Consider the following 14,214-nt stretch of genomic DNA (forward strand, 5'->3'; position numbering starts at 1 on the left):
GTTGAACTGGGTTGGGTGTGAAAATTAAAACTACAGTTATACTTCAACTTACGAGTGCTCCAATGTACGAGAAACTTGACATACGAGCCAGCTTTCAAGCAAGTTGTAGCACTAACATACGAGCCATGTTTGAGATACGAGCACATGAGTCAGTTGCCAAGTATGCCAGAGGTGTTTTATGAGAACAGCATCACTCTGTATTTTTCAACTGCTCATGTTATACTTTTGTACCGTGTTTTTTGTGCGCGATTTTCAGTGCAGAATTATGTGAATTAAAAGTACTGTGCGTAGACCTAAAGTTTACCAGTAAAATGAAAGATAATGCAAAGAAAAAGCCAATGATAACAATTGATATTAAACGGAAAATTATTGAAAAATATGCAAAAATTGTATGCGTGATTCAGCTAGCTCAGCAATATGACAGTAATACATCCACAATTATCAAACAGAAAGATTATACTCAGGGCATTTAGTTCGCAAAAGGACTAACCATAGTTTCGAAACGGCGTAGCGATCTTCACGACCGCTGGTGGCATTGGATAAACAAGTGGCCGGTGACAGCGTAACTGAAACGATGCTATTTGAAAAGGCCGTTGCTATCTATCAAAACTGTAAAAGAGACATTCGGACAAGTTGGCTAGTGATCGTGCATTAACCCTTTGTGACGACACCTGTGTTCGTCCTAATCGCAACATGTTGAAAGAGTGACAAAGGCAAACGTCCTTAGATACCGTAAGTTTATCTTAAAACAGCCGGCTAGTCGTGAAAGCGAAACAAAGGAAAAATTAGCTAACCAGCGAACAACTTCAAACTATGAACACTGAAGAAATTTTAATTACGTTAAGTTAAAAATGAAAGTTTGCTTTTAGGTTTGCTTCTAAGTTTGTCTTTTAAAACTTTGATAAAATCCAAATTTATCAAAATCAATTGTTGTAATGAAGGATAACTTATATTTCCCTCCATGGCAAATGCTAGCGTTAACTGCTATTGTATGTATTTAATTTTACCTTTTTAATTAATCACATTTCCTTGCATTCTTTTTTATTTGTTGCTTTTTGAAAACATGTGGTAAGTTAGGACAATAACCAACATGTTCTTTCTGTTACAATATCTTGTTTTGAGTGTTTTATTTGCATTTTTTAGAGTATGGAAACCAATCAATATATATTTAATTGTTCTATATATAAATAAATTGCACCAACATGTGAGTAAATTGACATACGAGCTCAGTCTTGGAACGATTAAGCTCGTAAGTCGAAGTATGACTGTACCGATAAAAACTAATAGACCATTGCACGATGAGCTACTTTTTATCGTGGGTGTCCCTTAGGGAAAACAAGGGACGAGTTATAACAGCAACAGATCCACTATAGCTTATTTAATGTGTAAAAGGAAGTCTACTCCAAGCAATACCGCACTCAATTGGCAATCTTGGAGCTTTCATTTTCCATATAAATGTGCCACGATCTATCGGATTAGAAACTCAAGTATGCGCCTTCGCATGTATTAAGGACAATAAACGCCCTCAATGAAAGGGTTCACAGTTTGTTGCTATGGTTTGTTGTAATTTGTGTTAAAAATCTACAAGCATGCTGCAAGCTATCTGATTGAAAATGTATACCAATTTAGCATGAACGAAATCCCGGACAAGGCTGCTAGTTACTACATAAACTTACCAAAGTTTTTTGTCACATCTTTGACAGTGAATAAATTATGGCACTTTTGAAAAGGCGAGCTCTGAACCTGTTCAGAGTGGAAGGCTTATCTGTTGCCAGAACTCTAAATAGCCAACTACTTGGCATTTTAGTTCATCAGCCAAAGTACTGTCATCAAGCGATTAATAAAATACACCCATTATATTAACAAAATAGCAAACAGTCATTTTGTATATTGAAGTTCACGATTTGATAGTAGTGAAGCCAAGGTTGCAGGGTAACAAGTGATATCTCCAAATGGTTCATTCCTTAGCTAGTGGCTACTCTGGTGAGTGTTTACATCGTAGACAGTGCCAAGAAAGTTGTACTTATAAAATTGCACTCTAATCATTCAGTGGGCTAAACGGATTGATGTGGAGTTGTCTGAACATGTTTAACATCTTCTTGACCAAATATTACTAAAGGTAAAGAAAGCATCAAAGATATGCCTCTTTATGGTCTTTACTAAACTGAGGAGACATAAGAATAGCTATGACACAGCCAGTCACACTGGTACTGTGCTGCACAGTCGATGGTGATCTAGCTCGTTGCACATACTTTCCTAACAGGAAATGTTCTAGCCAAAGGTTTGAGTAGTCGTGTCGCCTGACTGCGTCTCCCATCATGCGATTCAGTTAAACAAACTGAGAACTGTGGGCCATCATATTAATGATAGATGGTAATAATCAATTAGAGAGAGAGAGAGAGTAATGTGTGCATAGGGGATTAAATATGGATACTGACTAGTGAAATAACCTTGTCGAGGTGATCACCACAAAGGGGGAAAGAGTAAATTTTTTACCCTGTAAAAGAAAAAAGATGAAAACTAATATAAGCTCACATTATTTAGTAATAAAGGGAGCCCATACATATGCTGTAATACCGCCCCAAAAGTCTAGAAAAAAACTAAGGCTTTGAAAGCCTTAGTTTTTCTCAAGACTTAAACAATTGACCAAAGTACCTCTTCGTTGGGCAACACTTTAGCTGCATGCTGGCAGCGATAGGAGAGAGTGCATCTAGTTTGGCAACGGTGTGAACCATAAAGGGAGCCTATTCTTAAGCTAGCTGTCATACCACCCCAAAAGTCTAGAAAAAAACTAAGGCTTTTAAAGCCCTACACAAGATCTAAAACAATTGACGAAAGTACCTCTTTGTTGGGCAACACAGTTAGCTGCATGCTGGCAGCGACATGACAGAGTGCATCTAGTTCGGCAGCTGTGTATGTTGTAGCAGTTAGCTTCAGTTCTTGTAAGACCGACTCTTTGAACTGCCTAAGGAAACACAGACGCATTCAATCAGACCATCGAGTTCTCTTTGCCTTGTCAAGCGTCAAACCTGACATTACACAAAAACTTTGTCAAATAGGAAGTTAAAGCCGTGATTAAGAATTTCGCAATTTGAAATCTTATCGTCTGACAAAGAAAAGTGAATAATGATTCCATCATGATCCCCTAGCGTTTCCCTTGAAAAGAATCACTAATCCTGACGCACGAGCTTCTAGAGCGCGTCGGATGTGAAAGCTTGAGAAGAGTAGATACTCTTTCCTAATAGTCTCCGTCAAAAAAAGCTTCATGATGAGCAATGAGAAATCACAAAACCATCTCGGTTGTCCGCAGCTTTCGCTGCTAGAAAAAAAGACAAATAAGAATGTTACCGAGTTTCTTCAGACAAGTCAAAACTTTCAGCGGGCCACTAATAACGTCGGATAAGCCACCGCTAATACGTGTCAAACTTGGGTACAATGGCTTGATTTAATGTCAGCTGTTGAAACCAGAGACTTTATAAGTTACACCATCGGGATATAAAAGTTTAAGCCTTTGAAGCTGTGCAAGAGTTGAGGCCTTCAACTTCATGTTCGGATTGTTTATTCCTAAGTGAATGTCAATCCGTATTAAGACTGACAGAGATAATACGCTGTGTTTTCCTTTAGAAAAATGACCTTAATTACTAGACACCATTAAGTAAAGTACGTCAGAGTACGCAAAAAGTTAAATGCTATTCACCACTTGTCTATCGCTTGCTTGTATTTTTTATGCATAAAACCACTCACAATGAGGCTTGTTCAAATGTGTGCTTTCATAATAACAACTGAACATTGTCTTCATCTCAAATGACTAGCGGCTGGCTATTATGGAATATTTAAAAAACCAAATCTGGTCATCATAAAGTTATAGGAATTAAAAACACTCGCCTTTTACAAAGCTAATAATATTAATTTTACCTCAGCGTTTCTTGATTATACCAAGTAAAACAAAAAACTCTGAAAAACAATGAAAAAAATGAATATACAAATATAACAAAAATCTTAAATGGAATTCAACTTATATTGTATGTTAACTATACCTATCTATATAAATCACACATTTTGCCAGGCATTCATATAGTATACATATAGAATTGAGCACAAACTATGATCGAGGTACCATTCTGTACCATTCTCAAGTACAGGATGCTCCCAGCGACTAGCAGTAATTGTTAAAATTGTTGCCTAAAGATGAACTAACATGAAACTTTACAAGGTTTTATCGGAAAATATCCGTATATTTCTATTATTTGTGATTATTGTTGATGTTTGAGATGATCTGACTGCCAGGATGTTTCAAGATTAAAATCAATAAAACGCGATTAAAACGCTCAGATCAATCAAAACTGTGATTATGATGCCTATAATTGCCAATAGGTCGACAAAATAGAGACGCGTAACTCGGCGACTTTTCAAGTCGCAATAAAGTTTTGTCGATTTTAATCTTAGAGCATTCTGGCATTCAGATCGCCTTAAAAATCGAAAACAATTATTATTATAGAAAAATACTGATACTTACTGATGAAATGTACTAAAATTTTGTGTATGTTCCTCTTTACTGTCTACAACTATAAATTCCCCTTTGTCTGTCTGTTAGTCTGCGGAAACAATGCATTTCTACATTTTTTGGCAAAATTTGTCCAAACTGCGCATGTCCTGTGCCTTCCACCAGGTCAGCATAAGTATTCGTGATTTCCTTCAATTTTTCAAAAAAAATATTTGGTTTCCAAACTCCATCTGGTTCCTGAGACTCCTAACCACCCACCTATAGACCACCTGATTGAAAATAAAAGAAATCCCTGGCAGCACCAGTCTAACTGTTGGTTACAAATATGCGGATCAGAGGATAAGTTTTCTCACGAAAGTTTTGTAATACTAGTTACACACCAAGAAGTGGTTCCCTTTTTCATTTTTATAATTTTGGCCAATTCATCCTAACTTCACATGCACATGCTCTGTGCCGTCTGCCAAAATGCTAAAATATTTGGTTTCCAAACTCCATCTGGTTCCTGAGACTTTTAAACACCCACCTACAGACCACCTGTTTGAGAATAAAAGAAATCCCTGGGCCTAACCGAGCTTATTGCTAATTATCTATGACTTTTCATAGAACTTTCCAGACTAACTGGCCGACATATACTCACTTCCTCAAAGAGAGGCTACCTGTAGAATAAGAGAGTGAGGTGCTGCTGAAGTGAGCATAGGCAAGCGAAATGATCATAAGCCGACATCATCTAATATACTAGCAATAATTAGACAAATAATTGACTAACATTGTTACTCTGGAGACTCAGCCATATGACTATCTGTAACTCAATCTGTGGAGCTATTAGCCGTAATAGAAACTCCTGTGAGAGTGCTACCTGACAAAAAAGAAAGAAAGGCAAACATACGTAATCTGAGCTGTGCACTTTTGGAGCAGTTCCTTGGAAAAGGGAGACCTCTCAGCCTTCGTGTACTCTGTGTTACCAAACATCTTCTGACACAACAACTTCTCTCGTTTCTTCTCTCGTGCCTCTCGACTAAAATACAAAAACTGAATCATGACAAATTAGGTTCATCATCATAACGAAGTGGCATAGTAACCCATTTCGTCTTACAGGAAAGAGCTTAATAAGAAAAATAAGACAACTCCTTATTGCTGATGCATCAGGTAGCCATTGCAATGACTTGTATTAAAGTATTAAATGAAATTAATATTACAACAGAGGAAAATATTTGCCGGAAAATACCGTAAGTCATCTGCTATTCGGTAGAAGTTGGTATAAAAGTGAAAAAAAAAACTAACCACCTTTGTGAAAAAGAAAAGGAGATCCTACCAACAAATTCTTATATATTTATCGGTGGTGTTTGTTGATGAGATTATGGCAAGGTGACTTCATAGCCCATATATGCGCGCTAATGTAAAGGTTTGCAGCAGAACTATTGGTTTTAATAGATTGTAAGTCAAAGGCTGTTTTCAGCAGTCCACAAATTATAGTGCCTCCAAAATTAGGGCCTATCTTTTGCAACCAGATTTTTTCCATAAGAAGATCTCAGGTCAAAAAAATTGATCAATTAAAAACCGATTCTGCTACAATAAACATGCTGGGCTTTAAACTGGGAGTAAAATTCTCATACAGATGACTACAGCTAAAATCTATGACAGTTGCCATAAAACGATAAGCACCTGTCAATGTCTGCCAGAAGTTTGCCAATCCCCTGGTCATTTGGGTAGACTTTGTGTGCCATTTGGGCTATCCTTTTTGACTCCGCAAAATCTCCAAACTCCATCTTTGCCTTGGCTTTCCTACATTTAACAATGCGTATCAGCTTTAACATTACGAATGTTAGAATGACCAGCTAGAAGATATACTTGCATAATCAAAGAACTTACTTTTAAAAATGAAAACATGGATGGGACAATCTTGAAGAGTTATTTGGGTGTTGTCTACACTTGGTCATGAAATTACCAAGTTGTTACTGTTGTTGCAGTGATGCACGATTTAAAGTTTTTTGTTGTCGCAATCACCAATTATATTCAATGATTAAAAAAAAAGTTACGCGTTATATTCCAACAAAAATGCCTACATTATAAAAAAAAGTCTATTACTGTTTATAAATGGTACTCCTTGATATATCCACACGATGATAAGGGGGACACAAAAATCAAAATAGCTGCCGCATAGGTCAGCATATATTTGTTCTGTTTAGTTTGACTAGCAATTTGCTACAAAAAAACTTTTCGGCATAAACCTACCAAATATGTCAAAGGTCAAAGGTCGATACGTCATTACGACAAAGCATGCAAGTTGAACAATCAAATTTTTCAAATAGCTTTTTTAAGCACCTTTTACCAAACTGCTATTTTTCAATAATACCCGAGCTAGTTGTGTGCTCTCCAAAATAAAACCATCATTTTCTACATATAAGTCCAAGGCTTCATTAAACCAGATACAACAATATAGACTACCAAGTAATGTTGTTAAAACCAACAAATCTCTGACAATGTCTGCCCGAACATAAGAGAGAGACCTTATTGTTCATAGACGGAGGAGCCAATATTCTAGCGTGCACTTGCAAACTGTTGCATCATCTAGTATTTGACTATTATTTAAAATTATACTATTACTATATTAAATACTATTACTAGTATTGACTAGTATTTAAAATATTTAACTATTTTTCAAATTAGTTTCTTACTCTCCTTGAGTAATCTGCATACAATTTCTCTTTATCACTATTATCACTGTTAAAAATGTTCAAAATCACTAATGTTCGCTGCCGATCGAAATCATAAAGGGGGCTTTTGCATTTCTTACACTTAAGAGGGGGGGGAGGAGTGGGTGGTTACGCGATGGGATCCATATGAGAGATTCACATTCTATGCGGACACCCCTCTCAATTATAGAAGAATTCTAATCATTTTTGCCTTGATTAGACAATATGAAGGTAGACGATAACCGAGTTAGATAATGTACATTGACAGCGGCTAAGCGAATGTGACCGACCATCATTACAAACCATAGACTGATATCTTTATGAATAGTGGAATGTTTTTAGGTTGCCTTATCACAAACACGTAGGACGCCAAAATGCTTCATTAGATTCATTCGAGTGCAATCAATAGAGTAATTATCATGTTATTCATATATAGTTGAAAGTGGCATGTAGAGGACAACTCCAAGTTTATGGATGTGTGTAGACCTAAGCAAGTGCTTATCGCATACACACGATACATAGAGTTTTAAAGATTTTGTTCTGCGCTCCCGTCTGGGTAAAAGAAAACTAACTGTACCAAAAAATGGTGGATCTTACACACAACCTAAATTTGTTTTCAAAGTTGATGACATCTTCAACACAGCTAAGGACCATGTGATCACTAGTCAACTTTGAAATTAAATGATGCCGATTTTGACAGCGTGTTTATCAACAATGTAAGAACCCTTGTATTCTACAGACTCTGCTTCCTATAAACAATCGCCAAGTTTCCATATGACAATTGTCTAGCGACACTCGAGTGCGCCCGTGCCGAAGCGCCAGTGCCGAAACCCTAGACTAGGCCAACAAGCAGAGCATGTTTCCATAGGGTACTATAGTAGAGCGATGATTGCATGACCCACATGTACGCATATGAAGCACCAAGAAAGTAAGACCTATACGCATGCTCAAGTGCGATATCATTAGCCGCTAAGACCGTTTCCATGGTACAAAGATGGCACATCACACGGGTGTTTCCTTTGCAAAGAAAAACAATGAATCACGATAGAATGAGAGCAACACAGCTGTTGCCATTGCAGCGCTATGTGAGTTGTTGCAGCGCGACCACCGGATGAAAACTTAATTATATATTACATATCTTGTCCCATTTATCAACCCAATGAATCAACAGCCAATGCTTGGCTATTCTTATTTTTTGAGTAAGAATAAAGATGTTAAAATTTTTTACATAAAAAATCTAAAAAATAATGGATTCAAGCCTGACCACATAAAACTAAACACTTGTAATGCAAAAACCGTCTGACCCAGTTTGTCGTCACACATTTACAAAAAATGTTTCTCACGTGTAAAAATCCTTAAAGTCCATTCATCAGCCATCAATTCTACGCGCAGACAAATAACAATTCTATTGCAAAATGACGAGCATCTTAAAACTCATATCCTATGAGTGATAAGAATAATTAATGAATTAAAAACTAGCCAAGAATGGCAGCGATTACACATTTCCAAGTATGTTCTTTTGTCTCCAATGATGGTGTTCTTGACAGGCAACACAAATAAATAGGGACAAATCCTCCATAATGGTGGTTAATGGGCATACAATTAATCTCTACAGCCAGAGTCGATTCCATAACTATCAAAGACTGGTGTGTCATTTGCCAGTGGAAAAGTTATATTCTTTATTTTCCTTCTGAAGTGCCTATTCATTCATTTCTTTCTAATTCTTTTCTCGATATTCTAGGGTGCGTGTCTAGGGTGAGTGAATTAACTCATTCTAGTGAACAACATGTATTTTCATTCAAAATTAGAAATTTGATGGATTTCTTTAGGTTCAAAAGCAAGTATTTAAAATGCATATTGGTTATACAGCCACTAAAATGTTTATTGGTTGTACAGTGCACCCTCGGGATACGATTTTAATCCGCTCCAGTGTTGGCATCGTACGGTGAAAAAATTATATGGAGGGTATAGAAACCATAGTGACTATATAATAAAAACATCCCCTGGTAAAAATCATCAAAATTTTATACAAGTACAGTACATATTAAAAATTAGTAACAAAATAGTATGTTAACCTTAGTACCTATAGTTACCTACAGTAACTTTAGTATATGTCATGTATTTATTGGTTAATATCTGCATTAAAATGTAACGTTACATTTTAATATTATTTCAAGTACTATTTCAAAATAGTACTTTTCCCATTTACAGGCTGACCAATAATGTTTTTAAAAATTAAATTATCAGGTGCTGGAGCTTCTCAGACTCCAGAAATTCTCTGCTAACATCTGTTCAATCGTTTATTCAATACAGGGCCATGCCTGTTCAGAGGCTCACCAAAACACACACCTGTAAAGAGCCTTGGCATTCCTTGGCTCAATGTCCAGCGCTTTATTGCAGAAGGTTATGGCCTGGTCCCACCTAGAGAGTTTGAGAGCGCAAATGCTCCGGTTGAGATAGAGCTTGAGAAGACTTCGGCGCTGGTCCTCCTCGTCCTTGTCATCCTGCAGGTTGGCATCTTCTAGTATTCGTATTGCCTGCCAGGGTATTAGTTCATATTAGATTCAGAATAACGGTGTTTGAAAGGAGACTTTGTTGAAAACAGTGAGTTATCTTATCTCCCATCATTGCATTGAGGTAAGGAAAGACGACTACGGTGACAAGATAATATCGTTTAAGATAAATAGAGTTTCCCGATATGGCAAATTGCTTGGTGATTTTTTAGGTTAGACGATTTTCAAATCGCCACTATTTAAAGAGATATCGTCTATCGTATAAGCGATATAGTATTGTAATAACGATTTATCTCACACCTGATGATTTGCAGAGATAACAATACTGAGACCGAAACACTTTCTAGTCTTATAATAAGCTCATTTCAGGGCCATCCACGCACACGGACATTCATGAAATAGAGATTTCCAATTATCACGAACACAAAACAGTTTCTTTTTAAAGGTTGACTTGCAACAAAATTCACATTACAGTTATTTGGTATCAAAAGATTCACCATGTCTTACTCTGTTGTGTTGTAAGTGCCAAATATGTGGAAATGTGATTACAAGCTCTTAAAAGCTCAAAAACAAAAAGCCGCCGTAAATTGGAATCTGTTTATTTATCTGACGTAGTCATTACAGTTTGGTTATCGTCTTGTCACGTGATCTTCTCACGTGAATTGAAAGGCCAATAAAAAGCTCAATATAAAACTTATCGTAGCACTAGTTTATGACAAACACTTCGGGTTATACCGAAGACCCCGTATCAAATATAGATGCTCGCTACTTTACAGTTTTGTTTCGACTTGATCTAATCATCAAGTCGTAATCTGATCATGTGACCCAATACTTCGCAAATAATTTTTGCAGCACTTTTCGATTATCACAGGTGTCCAACAGGCTCATCTTGATTATTAGACAATTATATGTACTCCTACGAGGTAAGGTTAAAATATTAAATGAATTTTTACGGTTATAAGATATCAGTGCTAAAAGTGACAGCATTACAATGACGATAAAATAGACGCGAAAAAACAATAGACATGGTTTCATTGAATGCGTGAAGTAAATTTGTGAAAATATTTCGACGAATAAGGTTGCATGAAAGTGTAAACAGAAATCATCTCTCACAACTACGCCACATTTGAGCCATTTTGGAAAGAGAATCCAAACTATGGCGGTCTCGTGCAGCTGTATCGTGCGTAGCGTGCATCTATATTTTCTATCTAAAATATGTTCACTATGAGAAACAAGCTATGCTCACCGGACTCGGTACTGATACACCCCCAAGTATAACAAGCCAGCATTGCTCGGGCTTTCTTTCATCTTCAATGCATGTTGCTACACCGCGTTCACGCCAACAATCCATGAACAATACATTTAAGGTAATTGTCCTTCATGCATGCGAAAGCGTATTTGGAGCGTCTAATCAGAGATATGTAACAAACTTACATCGAAAAAGGAAGGTCTAAGATTGCCAAATAAGACCAACATTTTTTGGAGCAAACCTGTTTTCACATATTAAGTCTACCAGTCTGCTATTGTAACTCTTCAGTCACATGATAATTTTTTAATGTCACAAACATCGCTCTTACTATAGGAAGGGCTAGCTGAATGACCTTGTTGGTAATAAAAAAGTTTTCACATAGAAAATTTATTTGTAATTGGTTAAGTTTCTTTACCCAATGAATTGAAGTAACATAAGCTAGTCCAAATCTTTACTACAATAAGACTCCCTCTGAAGCCAGTGTTAGAAAAAAAGATTGTGTCATGATCTCTCACTTAATCATTATCTCCAAGTGTACTAGCTGAAGCATTTTATTTTAACCAAGCAGCATTAAAAATTGGCAAATGTAATAAGTATGTGCACAATTACTCCATGGTATGGTTAGTTTTACGCATAATGAAATGGATAGTACACCTGTCAGCAGAACTGGAGGTTCCGAGTTCAATTCCAGTACAACACAGATTTTTCATGAAGAAGTTTTTCATTTTTCATATGAAGCCGACTTTCATTTCTATAACTTTGTTGCTCTAACTGGGCAGACGAACGACTGATAGACCAGTTTGAAGGCATCAAACAAAATTACAAGACAATAAGACTTTTATAAGTAAATAGATATACATACTGCAACCATTTTTCTTCCTTACGTAATATCAATCAAGTTTCACACACAAAACCCATCTGGACAGTGTGTTGAGCCAACCATAGAATTGCAACTATGCTCATAATAAAAACTCAGTTGGCCATTTCTTTTCATAATAGTGTGCTCAAAAATTGTAGGGAGAAAGAAAACTAGGATTTGAAAACCCAATGCTTATTTTGATTTACGCCCAAACTATCTTTAGACTTGCCTCCCCTGGTCTGTTTTTGGCACAACGACTACCAACTACTGACCTTTACAGCTGCTAAGTAATAGGCCATGCGAGCATGTACATGCATGGCAAAAATAATAAACACGATGTTGTTCAGATGTGCTCATTTGGGACAAACCTATCCAAGCTCACAGAGACATATATACAAATGATTAAAATTGAAACAAACATAATGGATCCACTCGGATACTGTCACATCTTCAAAGCAAACTGAATAGTAGCAGAACTTACAAACCCTACTCACCTTTCCATAGAGATGGTTTGCACCCTTAAAGTCTCCATTCTCGTAAAGTTTGTTAGCGTTCTCTCTCTGCCTGCTGCAGAGCTTCACCAACTTGGAAACAGGGACGCTTCTCTTCTCCTCCTGACCAGGTGTAAAAATTCAAGCACATCACAAATTACAAATGACAGAAACTTTAACATGTATGGCACAGACTACAGGTCAAGTAGAAGACAATGCTATATAATGTACTATGTAATATACAATGCTATATATAATGCTAAAGGCTTATGTTACACAGAACTCTTTTGAAAAGCAGTACATCAAACAAACACCTGCTAAACATGTCAGTTCTTGTCAATACACATGACCACATGAAACCAAAGCATCTTTTCAGTGCACACAACTTTGAGTGGCATCAGTGAGTAGATGGAGCGCTTTACTGAGTGAGCAATATTAAACAGGAAATACACTATAGAGAGGGAATGAGTAAGTGTCAAACCAAGAACTGGCATGTTTAGCAGGTGTTTGTCTGGTCTTTTTTACATTACTGCATTCTCAAAGGGTAATACAGTTGACAGCTTGACAGTTGAGTTTCTCACACTAAGCGCAGATTTTTGCAATTATACACGATGTCAGAAATGAAGCTGCTATCACAGCCAGTGTAGGTTTATATACTGAACTAAAGTTTTCAAGGCTGAGATCTATGGTTGGCAGACTCAACAGAAATAACCACTTTTTATAAGCTTAAGACATTCAACAAAATTATTTGATAACCGCCAAGACATTGAGCAGCCTCACGAGATTTATGCATGAAGTGATGTTGTTTTGTGTCTCCAAAAATAAAGATTACCTTCTATAGGAAGGAACTTTCTCACAGAAGAACTAATTTAATTTAACCACTCTTTATATACAAACTTTGCTTGATCAGTTGTAATCATGCACACGGAGTCGTTCTCTCTCCCCTCCCCCATCACTATAAAAATTCTTATAGTGAAGATTTATAAAATTTTCCCTATTAAATTATAGTGAAAACGAGGCCAGAAATTGATGGGTGATAAAATTTTAGTGATAAAAAGTTGAAATTCAGTAAAATAGTAAAAATATGTACTAAAACTTAGCTTTAAGTGTGTGTGTTTAGTAAACCAAACTTATTAAGGTGAATTAAAAGTTTACATTATACATACGTCTGTCTTGAAGGTAACAACTCTCTACGGTACGTACTGCACATAGCACATTGTAATGTTACATTTTAACGCAGAATATAACCAATAAATACACTACATATACTTAAGTTACTGTAGGTAACAATAGTTACTAAGGTTAACATACTATTTTGTTACTAATTTTTAATATGTACAGTACTTGTATAAAATTTTGATGATTTTTACCAGAAGATGTTTGAATTATATAATCACTATGGTTTCTATACCCCTCCATATAATTTTTTCACCATACGATGCCAACACTAGAGCGGATTAAAAACGTATCCAGAGGGTGTACTGTACAACCGATAAACATTTTAGTGGCTGTATAACCAATATGCATTTTAAATACTTGTTTTTGCAACTAAAGAAATCCATCAAATTTCTAATTTTGAATGAAAATACAAGTTCTTGAGTAGAATGAGTTAATTCACTCACCCTAGACATCTTTGCATATGTATCGAGTTCCGTTGTTGCCCAGTACTTGACTAGCTCTATCTTGTATCTCACTGTAACAAAATATACAAGTAACACCAATAACGTAGGTTGAGAGGGAATTAAAGATAAACTTGCCCAAAATTGTAGTGAATTTTATCAGAAAGTATTGGTATTTTTCTACCATTTGCAACTGTTTTTGATGTTTAAAGTGATCTGACTGCCCGAATGCTTCAAGATTAAAATCGACAAAACTTGATCGCGTTAAAACACTCAGATCAAATGA

General features: G+C 36.3%; 1 protein-coding gene across 2 annotated transcripts in view; it reads right to left on the reverse strand.

The window, feature by feature from the left end:
- Positions 1-14,214, reverse strand: part of LOC137389797 (inactive peptidyl-prolyl cis-trans isomerase FKBP6-like) — a 44,440-nt gene that overhangs the window by 19,532 nt on the left and 10,694 nt on the right. Inside the window, exons 6-11 of one of the 2 annotated variants that reach the window (XM_068075898.1) lie at positions 13,932-14,002; positions 12,313-12,432; positions 9,547-9,734; positions 6,167-6,286; positions 5,410-5,519; positions 2,842-2,972 (exon numbers count right to left, since the gene is read on the reverse strand). In XM_068075898.1, the coding sequence (XP_067931999.1) occupies positions 2,842-2,972; positions 5,410-5,519; positions 6,167-6,286; positions 9,547-9,734; positions 12,313-12,432; positions 13,932-14,002 (740 nt within the window). Of the gene's footprint in view, positions 1-2,841; positions 2,973-5,390; positions 5,520-6,166; positions 6,287-9,546; positions 9,735-12,312; positions 12,433-13,931; positions 14,003-14,214 lie in introns of both variants that reach the window. The other variant, XM_068075896.1, reaches the window with a different exon arrangement.

The sequence above is a fragment of the Watersipora subatra genome, chromosome 3 (genome assembly GCF_963576615.1).
Source record: "Watersipora subatra chromosome 3, tzWatSuba1.1, whole genome shotgun sequence".
In the NCBI taxonomy this organism is placed as follows: Eukaryota; Metazoa; Bryozoa; class Gymnolaemata; order Cheilostomatida; family Watersiporidae; genus Watersipora; species Watersipora subatra.